The 27,548-nt window shown below is 43.0% G+C and overlaps 1 protein-coding gene across 7 annotated transcripts in view; it reads left to right on the forward strand.

The window, feature by feature from the left end:
- Positions 1–27,548, forward strand: part of MBOAT1 (membrane bound glycerophospholipid O-acyltransferase 1) — a 106,846-nt gene that overhangs the window by 52,826 nt on the left and 26,472 nt on the right. For all 7 annotated transcript variants that reach the window (XM_081518072.1, XM_081518071.1, XM_081518067.1 and 4 more), the window contains 5 exons: positions 5,508–5,653; positions 6,529–6,606; positions 12,782–12,877; positions 23,369–23,424; positions 25,582–25,636. In XM_081518072.1, the coding sequence (XP_081374198.1) occupies positions 6,560–6,606; positions 12,782–12,877; positions 23,369–23,424; positions 25,582–25,636 (254 nt within the window). In that variant the 5' untranslated portion in view covers positions 5,508–5,653; positions 6,529–6,559. The remainder of the gene's footprint in view (positions 1–5,507; positions 5,654–6,528; positions 6,607–12,781; positions 12,878–23,368; positions 23,425–25,581; positions 25,637–27,548) is intronic.

Raw genomic sequence — 27,548 nt, forward strand, 5'->3', positions numbered from 1 at the left:
TGTTGTTGAGTCTCTAAGTCGGGTTTGACTCTTGTGACCCCATGGACTGTAGCCCACGAGCCCACCAGGCTCCTCTGTCCATGGAATTCTCCAGGCAAGAATACTGGAGTGGCTTGCCATTTCCTACTCCAGGAGATCTTCCCAACCCAAGGATCAAACTCGTGTCTCCGTTGGCAGGTGGATTCTTTACCACTGAGCCATCAGGGAAGCCCTTGTTCTATTTCTGGTCAGGGACTGGGAGGAGACAAGTACTTAATTTGATTATTATTGAAGGAAAATCCTTTTCTCTTGTATTTGTGACAATTTTGGCTTTCTTCTTTCAGGAGTTTGATCATTTCATAAAAGGTGGTTCTTTTCCTATTTAGGAAGGCATCATCCCTTTACTGCTTTGGTTTGTTCCTGTATTAATATGTATTTCCTCACTAACTTAGCTGTTTCTCTGATGAGGATAAAGAAACCTTCATTTCAACTACTTGGAATCACTTGGGTTTAAAATCTGTATTATCTCAGGTCAGTGACTTGTTTTCCAGAGTTGTGTTATTATTTTTTAAAATATTTATTTATTTGGCTGTGACAGATCTTAGTTGCAACACACGGAGTCTTCATTGCAGGATGTGGGGTGCTAGCTCCCTGACCAGGGATTGAACCCAGGCCCCCTGTATTGGGAGCACAGCATCTTAGCCACTGGACCACCAGGGAAGTCCTGGAGCTGTGTCATTTTAAAAATCTATGTATTATGAAAAAGGTTAAACGTAAAGGTGAACGTGGAGATATCAGTCGAGCAAACTTTTCATGTGCCCAACACACAGCCTCAACAGTTTTAAACTCATGGCCAGCCTTGTTTCATCTATACCAGGGGTTCTTCACCTTGGCACTATTGACATTTTAGACTGGAAAAGTCTTTGGATGGGAGGCTGTCCTGTGCCTTGTAGGATATTTAGCAGGATCCCTGGTCTCTACCTGCTAGATGCCAGTAGCACTATACCCCTCCCTGCCTTCTGGTTATAACAACAGGAAGTGTCCCCTGGGGAGCACAACCTCCCGAGCTGAGGGCCACTGACTTATACTCACTCCACTGTCTCTCCCTTTAAGATTATTTGGAAGTAGATCCTGTAGATTAAATCAAACCCGTTTGTGGATTTATTTCTAAAATGTAACACTATATATAAAATATAACGTCCAGTGTCGTTAACCCTTCAGAGAGGAAAGGAGCAAAGATCTAATAATGTTCGTGTATGAATTGTTGTCAGCTAGCCACTCTTGGCTGCAGAGATGGTCATAGTTCTTACCAGCTACCAGTATTGATATAAACTAGGAAACACAAAGAAATGGATACTGTGCTCCAGCCTGTGTATATTTTTAAAACTGTAGTAAAGTATGCAGAATACAAATTTTCCCATTTTAAAGCATGTAGTACAATTCAGTGGCATTAAGTACACTCATTGTGTCATGCAACTATTACCAAACCATTCATCTCCAGAAGTCACTTCATCTTGTAAAACTGAAACTCCATACCCAGTCAGTAGTAATCCTATTCTCTCCACCCCTCAGTCCCTGGCAAGCACCAGTCTATTTTCAGTCTTGATAAATTTTGTTTTTCTGGGTACCTCATAGGAAGTGAAGTGAAAGTCACTCAGTCATGTCCAACTCTTTGCAACCCCATGTACTGTATATAGTCCATAGAATTCTCCTGGGTTGGGAAGATCCCCTGGAGAAGGAAACGGCAACCCACTCCAGTCTCTTGGCTGGAAAATTTCATGGATGGAGGAGTCTGCTAAGCTACCATCCATGGGATTGCAGAGTCGCATACGACTGAGCAACTTCACTAATACTGGAGTGTAGCCTTTCCCTTCTCCAGGGGATCTTCCCAACCCAGGGATGGAACTCAGGTCTTCCACATTGCCAGCGGATTCTTTACCAGCTGAGCCACAAGGGAATCCCGAGAATACTGGAGTGGGTAGCCTATCCCTTCTCCAGCGGATCTTCCCAACCCAGGAATCAAACCCGGGTCTCCTGCATTGCAGGCGGATTCTTTTCCCCTGAGCTATGAGGGAAGCCCGGTACCTCATATAAGTGGATTCAGATATTTGTCCTTCTGTGGCTGGATTATTTCACTTAGGATAATATCTTCAAGGTTCATCTGTGTTGTAGCATGTGTTAGAATTTCCCCCATTTTAAGGTTGAACAATATTCCATTGTATGTATTTAGACCACATTTTGCTTATCCATTCATCTGTTGATAGACATTTGGGTTGTTTCTGCCTTTTGACTGTTGTGAATAATGCTGCTCTAAACCTGGTGGGCAGATGTCTCTTCAAGACCCTGCTAGCCCCTGAGTGTGAGTGAGTCACTCAGTCGTGTTCAACTCTTTGCAACCCCATGGACTATACAGTCCGTGGAATTCTCTGGGCCAGCATACTGGAGTGGGTAGCCTTTCTGAATCACTCCTCATGGCCAGGGATGCTCAATAATTACTGGCCAGCCAGAAAGAATGGAGATTTCTCCTTACTTGCACTTCTGAGTCACTATGTTCCACTGTGGGCTGGTCCCTGGGCTGGGAGAATGAAGGAACGTGTGATTGATCACCACAGATGATCGTAACTTTGACTTTCTAGTTGCTAGTTCAGAACCTCGCTGAGACAGTTATTTTTCTATTTGTGTGTGCGTGAGGTTTTTTTCTTTAAAGATTTTTTTTTTAATGTGGACCATTTTTTTAAAGTCTTTATTGAATTTGTTATAATATTGCTTCTGTTTTATGTTTTGGTTTTTTGGCCCTGAGGCATGTGGGATCTTAGCTCTCTGACCAGGGATCAGACCCACACCCCCTGCATTGGAAGGTGAAATCTTAACCACTGGCCTGCCAGGGAAGTCCCTATGTGTGAGGTGTTGGCTGTACATCTAGTCTATAAAGAGATACAACCATGTCACACGAGAGAGGATCAAACTTCACCTCCTCTCTGTCTTTCAAGGTAGAGAGGGAGGGTGGGACAGTAGTGGGAACACGTTTTTGGAAAGACTGGTGGAGAGCAATCTCCAAATAGAGGGGAAACTCAGCACAGTCAATTCTTCAAAATAAAATTCTCTGAAAGTATTTCCTGTGAATTATAAGGAGTATTCTTGTTTTCTTTTATTGCGAAAACAGTTAAGCTGGAGGGGAGCTGATGTCACCTACCTCCAGCCCTACCGTGGAGCCTAATAACCCTGATGAATTTCACTAACAGCCGCAGGTTTTTTGTAGTGTGAAAAACTGTCAAGGCTGAAGTTGAGGATTTACTCAGATACTATATCCTTGATCCCTTCTAAAAGCAAACTGATACTGAAGTTTTCATTCTGAATACTCTGAAAAGTCTAAAGTACTTTTCTAGGGTTAATTTAATGGTTAAACCTTTCCATATATTTTGTGTTAAGTCCCTTGCTCTTTCCTAAGGGTATCAGTTTAGTTTAGTCACTCAGTTGTGTCCGACTCTTTGCAACCCCATAGACTGCAGCACGCCAGGCCTCCCTGTCTATCACCAACTCCCGGAGTTTACTCAAACTCATGGCCATTGAGTTGGTGATGCCATCCAACCATCTCATCCTCTGTCATCCCCTTCTCCTTCTGCCTTCAATCTTTCCCAGCATCAGGGTCTTTTCAAATGACTCAGTTCTTCGCATCAGGTGGCCAAAGTATTGGAGTTTCAGCATCAGTCCTTCCAATGAATATTCAGGACTGATCTCCTTTAAGATAGACTGGTTTCATCTCCTTGCAGTCCAAGGGATTCTCAAGAGTCTTCTCCAGCACCACAGTTCAAAAGCATCCATTCTTCGGCACTCAGCTTTCTTTATGGTCCAACTCTCACATCCATACATGACTACTGGAAAAACCATAGCCTTGACTGGATGGACCTTTGTTGGTGAAGTAATGTCTCTGCTTTTTAATATGCTGTCTAGGTTGGTCATAACTTTTCTTCCAAGGAGTAAGCGTCTTTTAATTTCATGGCTGCAGCCACCATCTGCAGTGATTTTGGTGCCCCCCAAAATAGTCTCTCACTGTTTCCACTGTTTCCCCATCTATTTGCCATGAAGTGATGGGACTAGATGCCATGATCTTAGTTTTCTGAATGTTGAGTTTTAAGCCAACTTCTTCACTCTCCTCTTTCACTTTCATCAAGAGGCTCTTTAGTTCTTCTTCACTTCCTGCCATAAGGGTGGTGTCATCGGCATATCTGAGGTATTGATATTTTTCCTGGCAATCTTGATTCCAGCTTGTGCTTCATCCAGCCCAGCATTTCTCATGATGTACTCTGCATACCTAAGGGTGTCAGGAAATTATAAATATTTTATAGTTTCTTTTAGGTGAAATATTTTTGAGAGAGAGCTCATTGAGATTTTTCTAAGGAAATATAGTGCCTGTTTTGCATAACTAGATAGTTTTGATATTGAAAGTTTAATGCAGAGCTGTCTCTTTTTCTGAGGGTCTTTGGGGTACCCCCTTGGATTTGAGCAATGCTCTTATTTGGTGTTAATTTAAAATGAGAAGAATTAGAGTCAGAAAACAGCTGATGAGGAACTTCTGGTTAAGACTTCACTCCCTGCAGCAGGTGCAGTTTTGATCCCTGGTCGGGGAGCTAAGATCCCGCATAGCTCAGGGCCAAAAAACCAAAACCAAAACAGAAGCAGTATTATAACAAGTTCAATAAAGACTTAAAAAAAAATGGTCCATATTAAAAAAAAATCTTAAAAAAACCCCCCGAAACCAGCTGATGATTGTTCTGGAGAAGCATTTCTTAGGTACCAGTGAGGGAAAGGGCTTCCCTTGATAGCTCAGTTGGTAAAGAATCTGCCTGCAATGCAGGAGACTGCGGTTCGATTCCTGGGTCAGGAAGATCCGCTGGAGAAGGGATAGGCCACCCACTCCAGTATTCTTGGGCTTCCCTTGTAGCTCAGCTGGTAAAGAATCCTCCTGCAATGCGGGAGACGTGGGTTCGATCCCTGGGTTGGGAAGATCCCCTGGAAAAGAGAAAGGCTACCCATTCCAGTATTCTGGCCTAGAGAGTTCCATGGACTGTGTCGTGCATGGGGTTGCAAAGAGTTGGACTTTCACTTCACTTCACAGTGAGGGAAGCCTCAAGGATTTGATTTATCTGCATCTCAAAAAGAATAGGTTCTTTATCTTAGGATAGTGCTAAGGGCTGGGAGTAGGGAAGACGCTCAGCAAAGTGACCTCACAGTCAACTAAGGCTCTTTCCAGTAAAAAGTCTCCAGTTTGGGGCGGGGGGCGGGGGGTGGGGTGGGGGAAGCAGCTTTGCCTCATCTCAGAGGACTGGAGAAGAAACTTTTGGGTTTGTCACTTCTTAAGCCAGATGAGGGTGTGGTTATCTTTTAACCTCCTCCAAACAAATGCTCTACTGAGCAAAACATCCATGTCTGAGAGGCATCTTGATGTGGTATCTGAAAGAAGGAGGGAAAGAGAATTCACACACAGGCCAAAGAGAAAAGGTTCTGATTCTCATTTTTTCCCCATATAGGTGAATTTCGTGGCCTGCCAACTCTTCGCTTTGTTTGCTGCTTTCTGGTTCCGCCTCTACTTGAGTCCTGGTAAAACCAGTCCTGATGTCCGGCATGCATTTGCCACCATTTTTGGCATCTATTTTGTCATCTTTTGTTTTGGCTGGTGAGTATGAACCTCCTACATTCTAAATGTTTATCATTTGAGTGTTTTGTGGAGATATTCTTGGAATTTCCCAGACACTAAGGAAAAAAGAATATGACATTTACTCTTATTGTAAAATAATGCGGATATTGCAGGAACCTCCAGAAACTGAAACCAATAAATTGACTCTAATAGAAGTTAATTCAGTGAATTTTTCTTAAAATTAGACTTCTGCTGATCTCACCCAGGGTCATGTAAATGGAATGCTCTAAGGTTAAATTTTCCCAGCAAGGAACTTTTCCTAACTGTTATAGCTATTAGTGTTTTTCTTGCATCACTGCTAGAGATACTGGCATTAATCCTGCACTTAGAGTAGAAGAATAGTTTTAGGGCCAGTCTTTGGGAATATGTCCTTCTTTAGCAGGGAAAGCCTTTTCTCTACTAGGTAAGCTGGGCAGATCTCCTGGTAGGGATACTTCTTGGGGAAGAAATTCTAGGAATGAACATTTCTAGAAGTTCAACTTGAGGGAATTTGTTCAGAGTAGTAGCTTATGGCTCCTCCTCCTCCAATGAAAATTTGAGAAAGGATGATGAGTATTTTGAATCACCCCCAGGTCAAAGTGTTGGTGTCTGGGGCAGCTCAGTTTTGGTCTTGATACTTTAAAGTTAGAAAGAACTCTCTTCTTTGCAGTTGGAGGTCTATGCCATGACTTCCTAGTGTCATTTCAAGGTATCTTACTTGCATAGAATGAAAATACTTGATTTATTTTCTCTTAAATAAACATGAGTTAACTGATCACTTGCTTTTTGGTGGGAGTGGAGGTGGAGACAGCCAAGAGGTATGATGATATGAAAAACGTTGGGTGTCCTCCTTTTCTCCCCACGACGTCCTACAGGTATTCTCTGCATCTTTTTGTGCTGGTGTTAATGTGCTATGGAATCATGGTCACTGCGAGCATATCCAATATTCACAGGTAAGACCCTGGGGATGAACAATGCAAGGTGAGGTTTTTCATGATCTTTGAAATCTGTTTCCAGGATGAAGGGATGCCTTCTCCATTAGCCACATGTGGTATATCCTAAGTTCTCTGGGATATCTGAAGGGAGGGATGGAAAACCTTAAATGCTGGGAGTCTTTGGAGAAAGCTGTTTGAAAAAAAAGTGTGATGCAAACTGGGACTCGGGGCAGAGAGAGTTTATCAGAATTAGGCAGCCTCATTTGTCATGGCATCAACCTGGAAAGTAGTCACATTATGGAATACTACTCAGCCATGAAAAAGAATGAATGATTGCTACACACAATGCCATGGATGAATCTCAACATCAGTGTGCTGGATGAAGGAGATCCCACGAATTCTGTTCTCTAAAAAGCAAACTAATCTGTAGTGACAGAAATCAGATTGGGTAACTGGTGGCAAGATGGCTCAGGGAGATGTGAAAGGGACCACGAGAGGTGTGAAGCAGCCTGGGGAGGGGGTGATGGATATGTCTGTTATATTGAACTTGGCTCTGATTTTCTGAGTATGACATGTGTCAAAACTTTGGATACTTTAAATATGCCCAAAGAAGTGTTAAAAAAGGAAGAAATATTCTTACTAGGATATTTTGACTTCAAAGTGCAGAAGTAATTTAATTCTACCTTGAAGGCTACATGCTTGGACAATCCAGGAAAATACCTGGAGTGGCTGTCTTGCACTGTCTCTGATTCCTGTGGTCTTTTGAAACCTCAGAATTAATTCAGCCTCTCGGTAACACTGGAATGTGAGCTCTGTGAAAACAAAGACTTTTCTCTCCACTGTTGTAGCCTCAGAGCCTAGAACAATACCTGGCACAAGTAAAGGCTCAGTAAATATTTATGGAATGAATGACTGAATATACTTGAAAAGACATTCACCCTTCGATGGCTTCCTTTTTGATGACTTCTCTGGAAAAGCAAATGCCTTATTTCAACCTCAGAAAACTCTTTGATTAATAAGACTATTAGCACAGTAGTTTTCCTTCTTAAAAGCATTGGAATTTAATTTTTTAGTCTATCATCTTGTAATTACTTCCAATAAATTTCTGGTTTGCAAGGGAAAATATTTTTGCCTGCTTTTAACTTGGATAGTCATTGAACTTTGTATTCAGATGAGCTCAAGAAATTTGAATTCTAATCATCTCTCTGCTAAGTGTCTTCCTTAAAGCGGATAGAGTCATTCCTTCAGAAGGGACATAGGAAATCTGTATTTCTATAATTTGTTAAGAATGGATTTGGGAAATACTTCATGTTATGACAATATGGTTTTTTTCAGTGGGAGGTAAAAATGCGTGGCTTTTCCTCCACTTGACACTGCTGCTGCTAAGTTGCTTCAGTCATGTCTGACTCTGTGCGACCCCATAGACGGCAGCCCACCAGGCTCCACCGTCCCTGGGATTCTCCAGGCAAGAATACTGGAGTGGGTTGCCATTTCCTTCTCCAGTGCATGAACGGGAAAAGTTAAAGTGAAGTCGCCCAGTCGTATCCGACTCTTAGCGACCCCATGGACTGTAGCCTACCAGGCTCCTCCACCCATGGGATTTTCCAGGCAAGAGTACTGGAGTGGGGTGCCATTGCCTTCTCCGCCACTTGACACTGGAAGCAATTAAATGATGAATAAAAATGTCGCATCTCTAAAGCAGGTTTCCAGATACCTTACAAACTATAATTTGTCAGCTCTCCCTGCATCTGTGTGATGCTGGTGAGGTGGGATCCAGTTTTCAGAGGGTCCAGCTGTATTTCCAGGCTTGCTGTGTTCGTCTCCAGCCAGGAGTGGAATCCTCCAGCCTTGGTAGGGAGAGCCCTTCACAGGCAGGCTCCGACTCTTTCTTCATGATGACGTTGTGGTAGCAGAGGGCCGTGTCTTAAGACTGGAAAGAAAAAATGCCAGAACAAGTTCTTCTCTTCTTTCTGTGCTTGTGTGGTTGCCAGAACTGCCGAAGTCAGGAGTGGTTTACATTTCCCAGTGGAGGGAAGTTGTTTCCTATTGCTGCTGGGAAAAACACCAGGCAGGAGTCAGGAAACCTGGCTGTTTCCAGCGGCATGAGTTTGGAAAAACCAGGCGGCGGCTTTGTGTGTCGGGCTTCCTGCCTATGTGATGGGGGGCTTGTGGTGGTGTTTGTTGTTTAGTTGCTGAGTCTTGTCTGATTCTTTTCAACCTCATGGACTGTAGCCCGCCAGGCTCCTCTGTCCATGGGATTTCCTAGGCAAGAACACTGGAGTGGGTTGCCATTTCCTACTCCAGGGGATTTTCCCCATCCAGGGATTGAACCCACATTCTCCTGCATTGGCAGGTGGATTCTTTACCACTGAGCCATCAGGGGATGGTTTGAGCTTAAGTTCGCTTCAAGATTTCTGGGTTCTTCATGAATTGTTTTCCTCTGACTTTCCCTGAGTTATGAGTTGTGTTCTATGCATTGCTGGGAATAGGAGGGGAAGACGGGTGCTTGCTGCCGTGTGGACCTAACCCACTGCAGAGCTGCCTGTTATGCAGGATTTATCTAGAGAGTTCATGGAGTACCAGTTCTGTTTCCTTCCTAGGCCACTCTGTTGGGCAAAAATCACGGGTGTTCACTTACCTTACATGAACCTACTGGAACAGAATACAGTACCTCCTGGGATGGAAGGCCTCGTGTGGGAACTTGGCGATGCAGTTACCAACTTTTGAGGCCAAGCTCTCTTAAATATGTTTCATTATTTTGATACATAAACTCTTTATTGAGTATACCAATATACAATTACATTTACTATTTCCTATCATTACAGCAAATATATTCTTTCTAGGACAACTCTATAGGATATAGGTTTTTTTTTTTTTTTCCTGAGTTGGAAAATGATGAAAGTTCAGAGAGGTGAATGGGTGTACGTTCTCAGTCATTCAGTTGTGTCCGGCTCCTCTGTAGCCCTCCAGACTCCTCTGTCCATGAAATTTCCCGGGCAAGAATACTGGAGTTGGTTGCCATTTCTTCCTCCAGGGTATCTTTCTAACCCAGGGATCGAACCAGCATCTCTTGTGTCTCCTGCATGGGCAGGCAGATTCTTTACCACTGGTGCCACCTGGAAATCCCCAGGTGTACAGATGGCTCTGCAGTTCAGGGAGCTTTCACAAAGTGAATACACCCCTGCAACTGCCACAGAGGTCAGTGAGGATTGTGTTCAGTGAGGATCGTGTTACTGTCACTCATGTTCCAATCTCTGCCACACCCTTCCTTCCTAAAATAACTACTAGCCTGACCTCTCACACCTGCGGATGCGTTTGGCCAGTTCTCGGATTTGGACTCATGTCGGTCTGTGCCAGAACACATGTCTGTCTGCTGCTCCTGGATTCAGGTTTTTCAGGGGGAATGAATGTATTGCCCTATTGTTTGGGGACTCAGTACTTGGCCCCACCCTTGGTAGGTGGGTAGTAGTATAATAATTGAACTTGCTTTTCTCTCTGGGTGAGGGGTCCAGGGAAGGCATGGATGTAGCTCCTTTTGATTCGAAAGGATTCTGGAAAAGTCTCTCGAATCTTCTTTGTGCTGCTGCCTTGACCCTTGTGAACTGGCTTGGGAAGAGGAACAGGTACTGGAGGGAAAAGGTCTAACTCCATTCTAGTGCTTCAGCTCATAAGGGAGTTTTTTTCTTAAACATTTGCTTTGTGCACCATCTTCTTGGTCTGGAAAGGGTTATAGTTGAACCCAGGGGAGGGAAAAATCATTTCTGTGCTTGCAAGTAATGAAGAGAGCTAAAGTCGTGGAATGCTTTACTGTACCTGGCTCAGCATCCTGCTTTCCCTTGCTACCAAAGGAATGTTTATTGTCCCTTCTTTACTATTCCTGAGGTTGATCTAGTTTTCATGAGTTATTTTAATGTGAATTTGTGAATTTCAACATCATTCAGTATCAGAATATACATCTTCCCAGTTTTATTACATTTGCTTGAAAATCATCCTTATGAATTTATGTCTGTTTCTGATGGGCTCCTGAACCATTCAGTTCAGTTCTGTTCAGTTGTGTCTTACTCTTCATGACCCCATGGACTGCAGCACCCTGGGCTTCCCTGTCCATCACCAACTCCTGGAGCTTGCTCAGACTCATGTCCAGCGAGTTGATGATGCCATCCAACCATCTCATCCTCTGTTGTCCCCTTCTCCTCCTGCCTTCAATCTTTCCCAGCATCAGGGTCTTTTTCAGTGAGTCAGTTCTTCACATCAGGTGGCCAAAGTATTGGAGTTTCCTGCTTCAGCCTCAGTCCTTCCAATGAATATTCAGGACTGATTTCCTTTAGGATTGACTGGTTGGATCTCCTTGCAGTCCAAGGGACTCTCAAGAGTCTTGTCCATCACCACACTCCAAAAGCATCAATTCTTCAGTGCTCAGCTTTCTTTATGGTCCAACTCTCACATCCATACATGAGTACTGGAAAAACCATAGCTTTGACTGGATGGACCTTTGTTGGCAAAGTAATGTCTCTGTTTTTTAATATGCTTTCTATGTTGGTCATAGCTTTTCTTCCAAGGTGTTTAATGTTCTGAGTTTAGTTCATTTCAGCTAACAGTTAAGTGAACCTCTTGGTGGCCAAGAGTTTGGGTGCTCAAGGTTATAACGAGTTGGAGAAATATGTACATGTAATTTTAATATTATGATGATATGTTAGCATAGAGCACTGGAGAAACACAGGCAGTTGAGCAGTGAATTGTGTTGGGAGTTGGGGTGGGGTGGATGGACCAAGACTATACTAGCTGACATTAGAACTCAGCCATATTAGATAATTTGTGTCCAGACAGACCATAGGAAGGAGCAAAGAGTTGCAAGCAGAGGAAGGAGAAATATATCTGGCCGAAAATCAGGATTTAATTGTGGGAAGGTAGCAGTCTGGTGTGGTTTAGCACATGATAGACATGGAACATGGCTGGAGATGATCCAAAAAGGAACTGTTAAGGTAGAGCTTAGCATGTGAAGCACCTTGAATGCTATATTCAGGAGTTTTGATGTGATTAGACAGTAGGGAGTAGGCGTGGGGTGGATGAGCAAGACTTTTTTTTTAAACGGCTTTATTTATTTATCTATGGCTGTGCTGGGTCTTTGTTGCTGTGCCCAGCCTTTCTCTCATTGCAGACAGTGGGGGTTACTCTCTAGTTGCGGTGAATGGACTAATTCTTGCCGCAGCTTCTCTTGTTGTGGAGCACGGGCTCTAGCGCACGTGGGCTTCAGTAGTTTTGGGCTTAGTTGCCCCAGGCCAGGTGGGATCTTCCCGAACCAGGGATTGAACCCTGTGACTTTTAAGTCAAGAAACATTGATTTGTTGTGTGTTCATTCAACACTGGCAATAGTAGCCGCTGGTGGTGAATGAAACACACATGACCATCCTTACTTTCATGGGGCTTTCAGGCTTGTAAGGGAGACAGTGGTTAATCAGATTATCACATATCTTTATATGTACAAGTTGATGAATGTTCTTAATGGCATGCATGTGTGTGTGTGTGTACATTGCTGGTTTATAATATTGGATGATTCTCTGAAAGAGGCCGGGAAGTGAACATGAGAAGATGGAAATTGGAGCCTCAGGCATCAGCAGGGAGGGTCCTGAGCGGAGCACTGGGACTGCTGACCCCTAAGGAGTAGAGGGAGGAAGATAGGCTGAGCAAGAGCCTTGGAAGAACTGACCAGAGAGCTGGGAAGGAAACAAGGAGAATGGAAGCCAAGGGAACAGAGTGTTTCAGGAAGGGAGCGGTTGGCAATAGGATGATTTATATTTTAGGAAGATCACTGTGTAAACAGGATGGTTTGTGAAGAGGAGGATCTTTGCGTGCAGGACCTTACAGGTCCGCGGTTCCCAGCGCTGACTGCACGTTGAAGTGACACCTGCCAGGTGCACCCCTTATCAATGAAATCAGAATATCTTGGGGTGGGGCCAGTTACTCCCCAGGTGATTCCATCATGCTGCCCAAGTTGAGAACGACTGCAGTGGTCCAGATGAGAAAAGATGAAGGGCTGAGAGCCGTGGGTGTAAAAGTGAGGAGTAGGGATGTGCTGGGAGGGAGGTGGACCAGAGAGGACTTTGTGACTAATCGCATGTGGGGGGTGAGGGAAAGAAGAGAAAGTCGAGTGAGTGCATGCACAATGATCTGACCCTCAGTGTTTTGGTTCCAGATACTCCTTTTTTGTAGCAATGGGCTACCTTACGATCTGCCACATCAGTCGAATCTACATCTTCCACTACGGAATTCTCACTACAGATTTTTCTGGGTGAGTATCTTCATTTGCGTTGGGGTGGTTGGATAGCTGGCTTTGACTTAGTCCCTTGGGGTCTGTAAAGATCAAGAACACAGGTACGAATCATCAGTGACTTGGTTAAATCATTTGGTAAGACTGTGCTCGTGAGGTTGAGGTCGGTGATTTGATTGCTACATAGGATGGTGAGCTGTGCCGTGGTGTAAGGCAGGGGTCGCCAACCACATGCCATGGGCTCTATCTGGGTTGCCGCCTGTTTCTGCAGTTATACTGGAACATGCCCAGGCACTTACTCATGTATTTGTTATCTCCGGCTGCTTTTTGCACTACGGTGGTAGGGTTGAGTAGTTATGACAGAAACCATATGACCTTATAGAAGCCAAAATATTTCCTATCTTACTCTGTACAGAAGAGTCTGCCAACCCCTATTCTAAGGTCCCAAACACAAGGTTGGTGTTTTATCTCTTACTAGTTAATAACACAAAATTCTTCCATGGTAGCTGATAAACATTGGGTTGGCCAAAAAGTTCATTTGGATTTTTCCATGCGATGTTATGGAAAAGCCAGATGAACTTTTTGGCCAATCCAACAGCTGCTACATGAGCCGCTTGAGTGCCCCCTGGCTGCTCTGGCCTTCCTCCCAGGTCCCCTCCCCAGCTCCCCCAGACTTCTGGCAACCAAAAGGGTAATGTCTGGCATGGCAGGGGTCTCCATACTTCTTGTAAAATTTTGTCTGTCACCGTGGCCTTCACCTGGGGGGCCACCCCTCTCCTAGTGGGTCAGCTAGTGAAGATGACGGTGAATCCGTGAAAAATTTGTACTGTGTTGATGTTCTTTCAGCAACAGCTTTTTGTGAGTCTTGAGGAACGGGCACTAAAGCAGAGATCCTCTTCCTCACACGTCGTGTATTATCCACGTCACTTCCTTAGGAGTTCGGTTCTCTTCTACCCAGGCAGTCTGAGGTCAGGGAGAGCCTGGGTTCTCCCCTGAGGTTGACCTGCCTTTCCTTGGCTGAGGTGGTAGAAAGTAATCAATGAAATAAGGGCTACAGCTTACCACTCATCTGTATGAACTTCCCAAGTTGTGCAACTAAACTGTCCCACTGTGATGAGGCTTCGGGGGGTGAAGTGTTGCTTGGAACACAAAAACTGTTGCACTGAAATTTGCACAACCCTAGTTTGGTCTCAGACTGGCTTTCTGGGCATAAGTTCCTCTTACCCTCAGTCCTCTGGGTTTTGCCTTTTTCTCCTTGAGTTGCATCCTTTCTGGATTCCTTTCCTCCCAGATTGTGGACCACTATTTTTCACTTTTTCTGAAACAAATTCACAAACTTCTTTCTGTTTTTTTTTAACGATGGGTATGGCTAGCAAAATAAGGAAAATATGGGAGCAACAAAGATTAGCAACATAGTCGCAAAGTTATAGCATTAAAAGTAATTTCAAAATGGTGGTCATAACTCTCCTTAGAGTTTAATCAACAAACTTCAGTTTTTCTGGTTTAACCCCAGAACTGTGTCTCCCGTTCCCCATACTTAGAAGAGCTCCTGGCACGTCATAGTGAAAGGGAAGTCGTTCAGTCGTGCCCGACTCTTTGTGATCCCATGGACTGTAGCCCACCAGGTTCCTCCGTCCGTGGGATTTTCCAGGCAGGAATACTGGAGTGGGTTGCCATTTCCTTCTCCAGGAGATCTTCCCGACCCAGGGATTGAACCCGGGTCTCCCGCATTGTAGGCGGACGCTTTACCGTCTGAGCCACTGGGGAGGAACGCCTGGTACATCGTAGGTGTCACTAAATGAATGAGTTAAATACTCTGGTATTTGAGAAAGCCACAAGGGTGTGGGGAAGGATTATAAAAATGAAAATCTTGCATTAAGATTGCTTTGCAAGCATCTTTGCTTCCCCTTACCTTCTCAATCCTTGTTGGAGAAAACCACTCCGGAGACAGTGGATGGGGATTATGTAAGAGCATAGCCATCATCGATCAGATCCACACTCCAAGCAGGGGCTTGGGTTCTGCCTTGGAAGGTACATTCTTTCATCATTCAGCGGACCTGACTGAGAACCTCTAGATGGCAGGCACAGTTATAGGAGACAGAGGTGAGGAAAGACTGAGGAAGAATGAATGTGCGGTTACCCATTTCATATTTGTATAGGAAGGTCACATGTGAGTGCGTCATCATGTACTGGTTTGACGGGCGTTCCCCTAATTTGTGTCCACTTGGAGCCTCAGAATATGTCCTTTATTTGGAAACAGGACCTTTGCAGGTGTAACTAGTTAATGTGAGGACATGCTAGATTAGCATGGGCCCTAAATTCATGTGGCGGGTGTCCTTATAAGAAATTCGCGAGAGAGAGACAGAGACACCCAGAGGGAGGGGGCGGCCACGTGAAGACGGAGGCAGAAGAGTGATGCAGCCACAAGCCAAGGGACTCCAGGGGTTGCTGTCTGCCCCCAGGAGCTAGGAAGAAGCATGGAACATTCTCCCTCAGAGCTTTCAGAAAAACCCAACTCTGCCAGCACCTTGCTTTTGGCCTTTCTGACCTCCAGAACTGTGAGACGGTAAGTTTTTTTTTTTGGTTTTAAGGCACCCATTTGTGTTATGGTGGCTCTAGGAGATGAATATCCATTGTTCTGATTTCATATATATCTGCTGACAGTGGTCCCCGGCTCCTGGGCACACAGGACACAGTGCCTCCCCCTCCTCGTTCCTCCCTGCCCTCGTGACATCTCCTCCAGTTGGTTTTGTCCGTAAAACTCTCGAACGATTGTTACGTCATTTTTAGTATAATTGCAATTGTGGAAAGTTACCAAAAGGGCAGGATAGAGGGCAAATTATGGGAAGACGGTCATGTGTTTTTGAAACGGGGTGGATTTGGGGTTTGACAGCGGGGGAGGATGGAAGTTCCTGTCCACTCCACTGTCAGCGGTGTAGGCGAAACCGTGATGCATTTTCTTACGTGGTGTTTGTCCTCTGGCATTTTTTGGGTCTGCTTGTGTTAAGAAATCTCTGACTTTACATATAAAAGTGCACACTGTTTGAATGAGAAAGGACACTTCTGTTGGGGAAAGGAGATAATGAAAATGTGTCTGCTCCTGTACATTGAAAGTGATTTAGATCCCTAATTGGCAAGTGACCATACTTTGTTCAGTTCTTGGAAGGTATGTGTCTTTTTTTTTTTTTTTAATTATAGGGCATTCTTAGGCAGCAGCATTATTTTTTCCCTGTCACCATAAATGCACAGTGCCTCACTGATATAAATCCATCTTCTTGGGTAATGTCAGAAACATAAATGGAGAGGTACAAACTAACTGGAAATTGACAAGGTGTTCTACATCACAAATGGTCAATAAGAGAGATTCTTATTGTCTGTTCTCATTGTGTTAGTTGCTCAGTCATGTCCAACTCTTTGTGACCTCATGGACTGTAGCCCACCAGGCTCCTCTGTCCATGAAATTTTCCAGGCAAGAATATCGGAGTGGGTTGCCATTCGCTTCTCCAGGGGATCTTCCCAACCCAGAGATCAAACCTGCCTCAGATTCTTTACCATCTGAGCCACCAGGGAAGCCCCAGTAGGAAACAATTCTCATTATGAACATACAAGCAACCAGCAGTTGTTCTTCAGAATGGAATTTGTTTAACACTACTGTTTATGTTGGTCTAAGAATCTTATTTAGGATTTTGTTGAGGAATCAAGCAGAGATTTGAAGTTACACTTGGTGTTTTAAGGCAGCAGTCTGATGTGATAGTTGTTCTCTTCTGAGCATGCGTGCAAACCTATGTGCTTAACACTGTTGTTTAGAGCAAGAGCATAGACAGGAGTTGACCAGGATTGGATTCTGTTAGTGCTGATACACAATGATGTGTGTGTGTTACTTGCTCTGTTGTGTCCGACTCTTTGCAACCCCACGGACTGTAGCCTGCCAGGCTCCTCTGTCCATGGAATTCTCCAGGCAAGAATACTGGAGTGGATTGCCATTCCCTTCTCCAACAATGATGTATATATGTTTCTAATTTGGGGGAGCACACAAACTTGTACTTCAGATTATTCTGGGGCTTGAAATTTCATCATTCTGAAAGTAATCAAAACTGGTGTGAATGGTGAGGGTAACACACAAGATTCACTTTTATTAGTGATGCTAATGTCATTTGTATCAGTACACATAGAGGCCAGTGTCCTCCATGTTTCCTCTGTGAATGCAGATTATTAAAAATATGGGAAGATTTAACTGTTCTCCCCGGGGAAGCTCAACAATTGCTTGTAATAAAGCTGATACTTGATTCCTTTTAAGTCGGTGATAGTGAACTGATTGTTTTTTGCTCACAGAAGGGTGCAAATCGAGTTTTCTTCTGGGGGAAACAGCAAGAAGGAACCTTAATCCTTTTGCAGGCAGGGCCAGATTCAGGCAGATAATTGCTCTGTCATCAGGATGGCAATTTGAGTTGCTCATGTTTTTTTTGAAAACATCATGAAATGAGAACTTTTATACGCTGCTAGTGGGAGTATAAATTGGTACAACTGTTCTGGAAGGCAACTTAGCCACAGATTTTAAGCAAGAATTTTTTTTTTAAGTTTATTTCCAATTATAAATTCCTAGGAACTGAATTACCTGAAGGAAATCAAATTTATTCATAAGTGTGTTCAACTGTTGTCAATAATGGTGCAAAATTGGAAACATCCTAAATGGTCCAAAAGAGGTGAATGGTTAAATTATGATACTAAATGGGAATTCCTTGGTCATCCAGTGGTTCAGACTCCATGCTGTCACTGCTAAGGTCATAGGTTCAATCCCTGGTTGGGGAACTAAGATCCCACAAGCCACATGGTGCAGCCAAAAATATTAAAAAATAAATTCTGGTACTAATATGCATCCATTAAAATGATGTCTTCAAAGAATATCTAATAACACTGGAAATGCTTACAATATAATGGAAAATCAAAACCACACAAAAAAATATATGTATTGAGATTCCATTTTCATGAATGTAGACATGTGGGGGGGGAAGAGTGGAGGGAAATAAATGCTAAGACAGCGATTCTGGCTAGGGTTGGGGAGTGGTCTTTATTGGTGATTTCAATAATAGTTTTTAAAACTTATTATATAAGTTCTAAATGTCATTTAAATATAATATAAATGAATGCATACTGTGCATGCTTATCATGGTGAACTCAGCCTACACCAGTGGAACAATAGTCATTTGTGTTCCTGGTTATCCTGTTGAGCATTCTAGAAATACCACTCACTCACACCCCTTGGGGTAGTAGAGCTCATTTGCCCTGTTGTTCCATGGGAGATGTTTTCCTCTGTTGGTTTATTATAATCCCAGTCACTGCACTGACCAGCCCCGTATGTGCAAATAGGTGGGGGTCTATGTCTTAGATTATATTACTTTTTGATTGAAATGCAACATGAATGGTATTATGGCATTTGAATTTTATCCTAAGTCTGTAATTCTGAAGTCTCAGTAAGCTGTGCCGTCTGAGTTTGGCATCTGATCTACCCATTGGTTTAAATAAACTGATGAATGAAAAAGCGTTCAGAATGGACATCCTCTGAGCAGGAGCATATGGCACTGTTCCTTACACCCACAGGAAAGTAAGAATGTAGGAGGAGTCTAAATCCATTTCCTTTCCTACAGGTTGGCAGTGTGTGTTTTATAAGCTCATGACCCCACGTGTGAGTTGTTTCTTATTTAAGTTGCTAGAACTTTCTTCAGATATTTCAAACAGAAGCACTATATTATTGAAAGTATAGTCTGGGTGATGAGTAATAATATTTGACCCATAGTTCCTTTCTTTTGCCTGCTCCCCCTGAAGAGAGATTTTTTTTTTTTCATAAAGAATGGTAACAATATGATTCTTACATAGACCTAAAGGTACAGATTTCATATGGAATAATTGTTACTCATTTACACTGATCCAGATATTTACTATTATGCATTGTATTAGTCTGGGTTCTGTGAGAAGTGGATGCTAAGGTGGGAACAGAGGTATGAGATTTGTTGGGTGAAATACTTGCGAGGGAAAACATGGAGGCAACTAAACAGGGAGGTTCTTCCATCTGAGAGAGCCATCGGGTGGAAATGTGTGTCTGACCCCCGAGATGGAGAGGAAAGGAGGGGACTGAGGTCTTGGATTGCAGTGCAGTTCTAGTAATATTTCAGCGAGTTCAATGATAAGTCCTTGAGCTCAAATTCCCCAGCTGAGGAGCACCATACCTGGCCTTGGAGGGTCCTGCTGGGCACCCAGCTGGGCTCAGTCATGGACTAGGCACAGCCTCAGGAGGTGTGGGCTCAGCACCAGCAAGGCAGTGGAACCAGAGGATGTAGCTGGAGCCAGTTACGCATCCCCAGGCAACCAATCAGAGAGCTGCTTTCTCATGCCCGTTGTTTCTGCGAATGGATACTCAATGCTTTGCTGAACGTGTGTCTAATTGTGGAATACATTAACCCCAGGTAAAGGAAAACAAACGTTACATTTCTTTTTAAAAAAAATTTTATTTTATATTAGAGTCTGGTTGATGAGCAGTGTTGTGTTAGTTTCAGGTGTACAGCAAAGTGATTCAATGATAAATATGTATTCTTTCTTCAAATTCTTTTCCCATTTAGGTTATTACAGAATACCGTAGAGTTCCCTGTGTTATACAGTATGTCCTTGTTGGTCATCTATTTTAATTATAGCATTGTGTACATGTCCACCCCAAACTCCCAATCTATCCTCCCCCCCACACTTCATTTTTCCCCACTGGTAACCATATTCATTTTCTAAGTCTCTCAGTCTGTTTCTGTTTTGTAAATAAGTTCATTTGTGTCAATTTTTTAAGATTCTACATATAAGTGATATGATATTTGTGTTTCTCTGACTTAATTCACTTAGTGTGATCATGTCCACGTCCATCCATGTTGTTGTAAATGGCATCATTTCATTCTTTTCAATGGCTGAGTAATATTCCATTGTATCTATGTACGATATTTTCTTTATCCGTCCATCTGTCTTCTGTAGCGAGAGAAGGGCAAGCTAATTCTATGACACATTTTCTTTATGGATATATCAATATTATAGACCCTTTAAAAATGAAGTTATAAATTAAATGTAGAAACTCGGTTTGCAAAGTGCATGGTCATCAGAGTGTGTGTCTCAGAATACAAAAAAATTTGTGCTGGGCTTTGTGTAAAGAAGCTGGGAGCTTAGGTCCTATTACTGATTCCTCAGACTTACAGTCTTACAGGACAAAAAGGCTTTGGGGAAAAAAAAAGTCATATTTGGCAACTACTTGGAATGTGATGCTTAGGGTGAGTCCCTTTCAAGATAAATAGCCTTCGGCATCTGTTATACATTCTGGGTTAAAAGTCTGGTAGAATATCAAGAAGATGAGCTGTGAGGTTATATTGGTCTGTAAGGCCAATTTGCTCTTATAGAAAGTTCTGATGCAGTCCTTATTTTGAGGACCCAGCCCTCCATGTTCTGGAAGCAGTTTTTCACTCTGTAAGACTGTGATCAAAATCACTGTCAGCTGCGAGCTGTCCTGCCGCCCTGGAGTGACCACCCTGGGGCCCCCCTTGTCCAGCACTCCCATTTCACCCCAGTCCCAGAGAGCAAGCCGCCCCTCCCTTCCACAGGCAGACCACTCACTTCCCCTTCTCTTCACCTTTCAGTGTGAGGACTCTTGTTCCAAATATTGGCGGTGGGGCTTTTGCAAATAAGATATAAAGTTGGGTATAGGTGTTACGATTTCAAAGGGCCTTTGTTAACATGCTCTTTAAAATAGTGTATCTTCTTAGTTTACACTGGTAGTTTAAAATATTACATGCTTATTCTTTTAGAGAAGGAAAATGGAAACGGGAACGAGAGGAATTAAAGAAGAAAATGAACTCACAGAGGTGGCTGAGTACAGTGGACACATCAGCTTTGGCCTAAGGATGCTTTCTGTCCAGTCCCATCCTCCCACACCTGGGCGTGGCCTGAGCTCAGGGCCAGAGGCTGTGCTGCATTCTATGCTTATCTCAAGGACGCAGTCATAGGACATTGTCCAAACCTCAGCTTTGTATGTAAATGAGCCCTCAGTACAAATGGGTTAGAGATGGCAAATTCAGTAAGAGGCCATGAGGATGGAGATCAGAAAACCAGGCTAAACTTAGAAGGTTTAGAGGAAGGTGTGGTAGGTGGGTGGTGAGATTTTATCTTGTCTTATGGGGCAAGAATAGAGCTATTAAAGGTACTGAGCTAGACCAGGTGATGGGGAAAACCAAACTGCAGCTTTAGTGAGATATAATTGACGTACCATACAATTCACCCATTTAAAAGACACAATTCAGCAGGTTTTAGCATATACGCAGAGTGAATTTACAGAGTGTAACCGTTTACAGTGGTTAGTTTTCATTTTCATCACCCTCCTACCCAGAGAAACTTGTATGCATTAACTATCACTGCTCATTTCCTCCCTTTACCCTAGTCTTAGGCAACCAGCCATCTATTTCATTTCTCTATGGATTTGCCTATTCTAGGCATTTTATATAAATGGAATCATATAATATGTGGCCTTTGAGGTCTGGCTTCTTTCACTTAGCACAATGTTTTCAAGGTCTATCCATACTGTAGCATGTAGCAGTGCTCATTGTTTTCATTGAATATTCTGTTGGATGGACACGTGTGTGTGTGAGTGTGTGCTGTGCTCAGCCGTGCCCGACTCTTTGTGACCCCATGGGCTGTAGCCCGCCAGGCTCCTCTGTCCAGGGAATTTTACAGGCAAGAATACTGGAGTGGGTAGCTATTTCTTCCTCCAGGGGATTTTCCTGGCCCAGGGATCAAACCCACATCTCCTGCATTGTAGGCAGATTCTTTACTGCTGAACCTACGGGGAAAGCCCTGGATAGACATATCACATTTTATTTGTCCATCAGTTGATGAGAAAGAAAAATATGTCTACACATAGACTTGTACATACATGTTCAGAGCAACACTATTCATAACAGCCTGAAAGGAATAATTCAAACACTCATCAACTGATGAATGGATAAATAAAATGTTTGTATATAACATTTGGGTTATTTGGGTTGGTCCTTTTGGGCTGTTACGAATAATGTTGCTCGGAACATGTATGTACAAGTTTATGTACATCATGGGTATATACCTAGGAGTGGAATTGCTTGGTCATATGGTAATTCTATGTCTAACCTTTTGAGAAACTGGCAGACTGCTTTTCAAGCAGCTGCACCATTTAATATTCCCACCAGTAACTTATGAGGGTTCCAGTTCTCCGCCTTGTGGCCAAAACAACCTGTCTTTTTGATCCTGGTCATCCTAGTGCTGCCAAGTGGTGTCTCATGGTTTTGATTTGCCTTTCTCTTATGGTTGGTGACAGTGGAACATCTTTTCATGTGCTTATTCACCACTTGTATATCTTTTCTTTAAGATCAATGTCCATTCAGAGCCTTTGGCCATTTTTAAACTGGTTATTTTTGTCTTTTTGAGTCGGAAGAGTCCTTTGTGTAGTCTAGTACAGGTTCCTTAGCAGATACATGATTTTCACATATGTTTGTACATTCTGTGAAATGTCTTTTCACTTTTTTTGATGGTGTGTGTCCTTTGAAGCACAAAAAAATTAAGTTTTAATGACATCCATTTAATCTTTTCTTTTCCTTTGGTTGCTTGTTCTTTTGGTGTTATATCTAAAAGGCTGTTGCCACATTGAAGGTCATGAAGATTTACGCCTATGTTTTCTTTTAAGAGTTTTGTAGTTTTAGCTCTTACATTTAGGCCTTTGAACCATTTTTAGTTACTTTCAGTATGCTTTTTATGTGGCTGTGTAGTTGTCCCATCACTATTTGTTGAAAGACTATTCTTGCCTCCATTGAACTATCTTGGCACCCTTGTTGACATGGGTGTCACTTAAGATTTTTTTTCTGTCAAATTCAGATTGTTGCTATTTTAGGTCACTAAATGCTTTATTTACAGGAAGCTACATTTTACAAATGTGTTTTTTTTTTCTTTACTATGTGTGCATGGAAGAATTGCCTTTAAACAGAACAAACCACGTTAGACCATATTAGGATGAAGAAGCCAAAATATATACCCATCCAGGTGGAACCAGGGCACTGGATTGGGTGTTTCCCAGACTAGTGCTGCTTTCACTTAAATGTGCATTTGAATTCCATGGAGATCTTGTTAAAATTCAGGTTCTCACTTTATGGTCAGGGATGGAGCATGAGCTTCAGTGTTTCAGACAAACTCCAGGAGATGCTGGCAATGTTGGTCCTGGAATTTAGCTTCGAGTAAAAATGCAAGAGAGACTTTTCAGGGTGATCTTGCTGTTCACTTGTTCTCTCTACTTATTTAAGGTGATTTGGAAGGGGAAAATTGTTTTGAATTCCATGGTTTTTATATTTTACTTAATAACCTTCAAGATGAGAAAATACCAGGACCAGAGATGGAAAATACCAGGACCAGAAAAACATTTTCTCCCGTGGCGAAGTGGCCAGTCTTCATTATTTTCTATCTTCCTTTTAGGCCTCTGATGATTGTTACTCAGAAGATCACAACCTTGGCATTCCAAGTTCATGACGGTGAGAACAACAGCCCTCCTTTTGGGTCTAAGAGTGAGCCTGACCTTCAGAGTTCTTCTTTTCCACTGTATACACAGCCTAAAGTTTAGACAAGGGCTGGAAGATCTTGTTAAAAAAAAAATTTGCAACTCAGATTAATCGTAGCTTTTTACTTTCCCAGCCATGACCTACCATTCCACTGCTGAATCTGTAACCTATGCTGAAACATTTACATCGAGAACAGGGGGTTTTCGGTTTAGCTTTATGATGTTTTAAATTTCAGTTAATTTTGTGGTATTCTCTGCCCTTGATTTCCAAATCTGTCAAGAAGAAATGGCATCCTTTTTCCTTTGGGTTCATCTCTGAGAAGCTCAGAAGGTAATAAAAGATGAAACAGCATTGGCTAGTTAAGTTACCTTTTTTTTTTTTGGCTTGGAAAATTATCTAATGAGATTGGCCCGAACCTATAAAAGCTGGCAAGAGGAAGAATCTTCTGTTTGTCTAAAAACTGAACATTTTCTTCACTTGGGCCCTTCCTGATTAATGGCCAGAAAGTGTGATTATTTCCAGTGTTACTACCGGGTTTCAGGAAAGGAGGGTGGCACTTCCACCCAGGAGGAAGGTTTCAATATGGGCTTAAGAGATGCAGGTGCGATTAGGAAGGATGTCTTCTTTGGGTTTGTAGGGCTCTAACAAATGCTTTCCGATTGTTGAAACTTCTTTATGTGTTGACTGATTGGGAAGATTTACTCCCCACTGGCAAGTCTTCTTGTTATTCCTTAAAGCTTGAGAACTGGTTTAATTTCATTTTGACCCTGTTTATTCCCAGTTTATACTTGGTGATTAGTCATTCTCTAGAGAATCGAGTAATTTTATTCTGAGGATGGAGTCTTTCTACACTGACCACCTATCTGGGTTTGCTCAGAACCCAGAGGTTTCCCAGGACAGGAGATATTTAGTGCCCCAACTGGCAAAGTCCTGGGCAAAATGGAGTGAGTTGGTCAATATTTTTGTATCTGAAAACCATTTGATCATGGTTATAGACTCATACTAGCTTTGTAAGTCAATAAGCTAAAATCAATTTAATTCCTGAGATTACTGGAGTGGGTAGCCTTATCCCTTCTCCATCAGATCTTCCAGACCCAGGAATCGAACCCGGGTCTCCTGCCTTGCAGGCGGATTCTTTACCAACTGAGCTATCAGGGAAGCCCTCCTGAGATTGTCAGAGCTGGACTATTTGATGAGATCTTAGAAAAAAGTGAGTGTGATTTTATCAACATTGCTTCTTGTTTTTGTTTTTAATACATAGGCTTTTTGCCTAAATTTACTTTTTAAAGCGTTCTCAGTTTACCCTGTTTTTTGTTTTTAGAATATCCCTTACATGCAACAAAATGTTTATTTGCCTTTTTTTCTTTCTTGTGTGTGGGAGGAACAAGTAAATTCCAGAAACACTCTGCCTTCTCTTAGGCATGTTTTTGAGTTGTGTTGGTGGTTGTTGACCGTAATCTGTCTTAGCTAAATATACAGTTTTAAAGTTGAATTCTTTTGCTTTTAAGATGACAGTTTGGTTTCCTTGACTGTAAGTTAACATTCACATTTTCTAGGAGGCACAAGTGTGATTTGGTTGGGAATTCTGGCATGTGTGTGTTTTAAAAGAAGAAAAACCTCCTGATAATTCTTTGGTGTTTTCCCTGTATCCAGGGTTACATTTCCTGTTTTTTTTTCCCTTTGGAAGAGGAAAGTCCCCTATTCCTTTCCCGTTCCCTTCCAGCCTCAGCGTGTACCAGGTGTCTGTACCCATCATAATCTGGGTGGCAGTTAGGCAAGTGCAGGCAGCAAAGGCAGGCTTGTGTATCTCACGTAGCAATGAAAACATATACAGCGTGGTAAGGAGTATATGCAGTGTAGATCCCTGTTCATACTGGTGAATTAAATAAGGGTAACCTCCGAATCCTCCCCTCTTCCTAAGAACCTATAAAGACTTCCCTCCCCACTCATGTACTTATAGGCAGCCCTTTGATCCAGGGCACTTAAAAAAAAAATGGAAAACAGAGACCCTTTGTGACTGATGAAATAAAAATGAATCATTTCTTTCAAATGAGTTTTTATCAGCCTCTTTTAGGATGTAGTGATCTACTTCACTCGAAACCTCTTATTTCTAAATGTTTCTTTTCATAGGGTTAGGTCGAAGGGCTGAAGATCTTTCCAGCGAGCAACATCGACTTGCTGTAAAGTAAGTTTGACAATATATTCTTGAGCCCTTTGGGCATCAGTATTCAGAGGTCTTCCTTGTTTATATGGATGGAATATTGTTTATGGAATGAAGCTACTGTTGATGGACAATCAGTAGACTGGGTTGTCTACCACTCTTCGGCTTTTATAAATGGTAAACCATGATAACCTTGTTCAAAGTTATTTTAAATGGATTTGGGTGTAGTTGTGGGATAGGTTCCCTCCATTAAAGGGTCAGTGGCTCTGTAGTTTTCTTAGTTTCCCAGGATTCTCCTTCACTGTGGTTGTTCTGTTTATTCCAGGATTATTTTTATTTTTATTGGGCATGTATCTGGGTGGGGCAGTGTCCTCACGAAACAGTCACTCATCTGTGTCCATCAGTATGATTATGCTGGCATGAAAAAAGATAGGACATGGGGTTGGAGAGAGAAATATGGGCTGGGCGAGAGGAGGAAGGAGGAAGCTAAAGTTTGAAGGTGAATTTTGGCCAATGTTGATGTGAAGTAGAGAGGGGGTGGGCATCAGAGAGGAAGGGGGGGTGTAAAGAGGAGAACAGCAGTGAAATGGCACATAGGGGAAGAGTGGTGCAGCCACGGTGGGGAGTTCCTTCCAGAGAGTTCAGTTCGTTTCTGTCTCTCAGTCGTGTCCAACTCTTTGCAACCCCATGGACTGCAGCACACCAGGCTTCCCTGTCCATCACCAACTCCTGGAGCTTGCTCAAACTCATGTCCAGTGAGTCGGTGATGCCATCCAACCATCTCATCCTCTGTCATCCCCTTCTCCTCCTGCCTTCAGTCTTTCCCAGCATCAGGGTCTTTTCCAATGAGTCAGTTCTTCGCATCAGGTGGCCAAAGTTTTGGAGTTTCAGCTTCAGCATCAGTCCTTCCAACGAGTACCATAATACCAGAGAGTAGCAGGAGATAACCGGGATGTATGAAAGAGGGTCCCAGCTTCATTCCTTCATTAAGGCGTCGGGACTTGGAAACAATGGAGAAAGAACCACCACAAGAGTCTCATGAACCAGCTTCTTTGCTGAGCATCATAGAGGTGTAAACGCTAGATGGCATAATTCCGGTGACTGGTGAGCCATGCCCTGTGAGGAATCCTTTTCCCACAACTCTGTCGTTAGAAGAGCATGCCCTTTGGTACTTATTTTTGCTTTCCAACGTTATGATTTTTAAGGAAATTCTACTCAGACAATATCCCAGCACTTCATTTATTTTTGGTTGCGAGGCATATGGGATGCTAGTTCCCGGACCAGGGATCAAACGCGCATCCCCTGCATTGGAAGTGCGGAGTCTTAACCACTGGACCGCCAAGGGGGTCCTGAGCCTACCCTTTAAAATGCCACAGCACACTATACACAACTGGTCTCTGCAGAGTTTTTTCCTGCCACTACCCTTGTCTGTTGGCCAGGATGTCATGCCTGGAGGCCAAAGCAGACAGGAGACTGCTACAGCAGTAGTTTTGTGTGGCCTCTTCAAGTGGAGACCAGTTCCACCCATCATTTGTTTTGTATTTATTTTGGCAGTTGGGAGGGAGTTTTCACATCTCACACCATCTCGACCAAGTCACATTAGGCCGGGCTCCCACCCCGCCTAATGTTTATTACCTTCATTTTCTCGGGTGGATAGACAGCTGAGGTTGCCTAGAAAGAATGTTTGTTCCCCAGCCTCAAGGCTGCCTTTGTCCTGGTCTGGCCCTCCGCGTGTAGAGCTGCGGTTGGCCAGCAGAGGGCGCCATGGAGTGCCGTGCCTTCTCTGAGCCGCTCACCTCATTAACTTCCTTTCAACTCCATTTCTCTCTTAGATGGGTTTTTAAAGAAATAGAACAAAGAGCGTGTAGCATTTAACAAGCTACAGAGACAACACCTGTCTTTACATTGGGCATATTTGCAGATATGAAAGAAAAAT

Source organism: Giraffa tippelskirchi, chromosome 8, assembly GCF_054371585.1.
Source record: "Giraffa tippelskirchi isolate mGirTip1 chromosome 8, T2T-mGirTip1v1.2.pri, whole genome shotgun sequence".
NCBI classification, from domain to species: domain Eukaryota; kingdom Metazoa; phylum Chordata; class Mammalia; order Artiodactyla; family Giraffidae; genus Giraffa; species Giraffa tippelskirchi.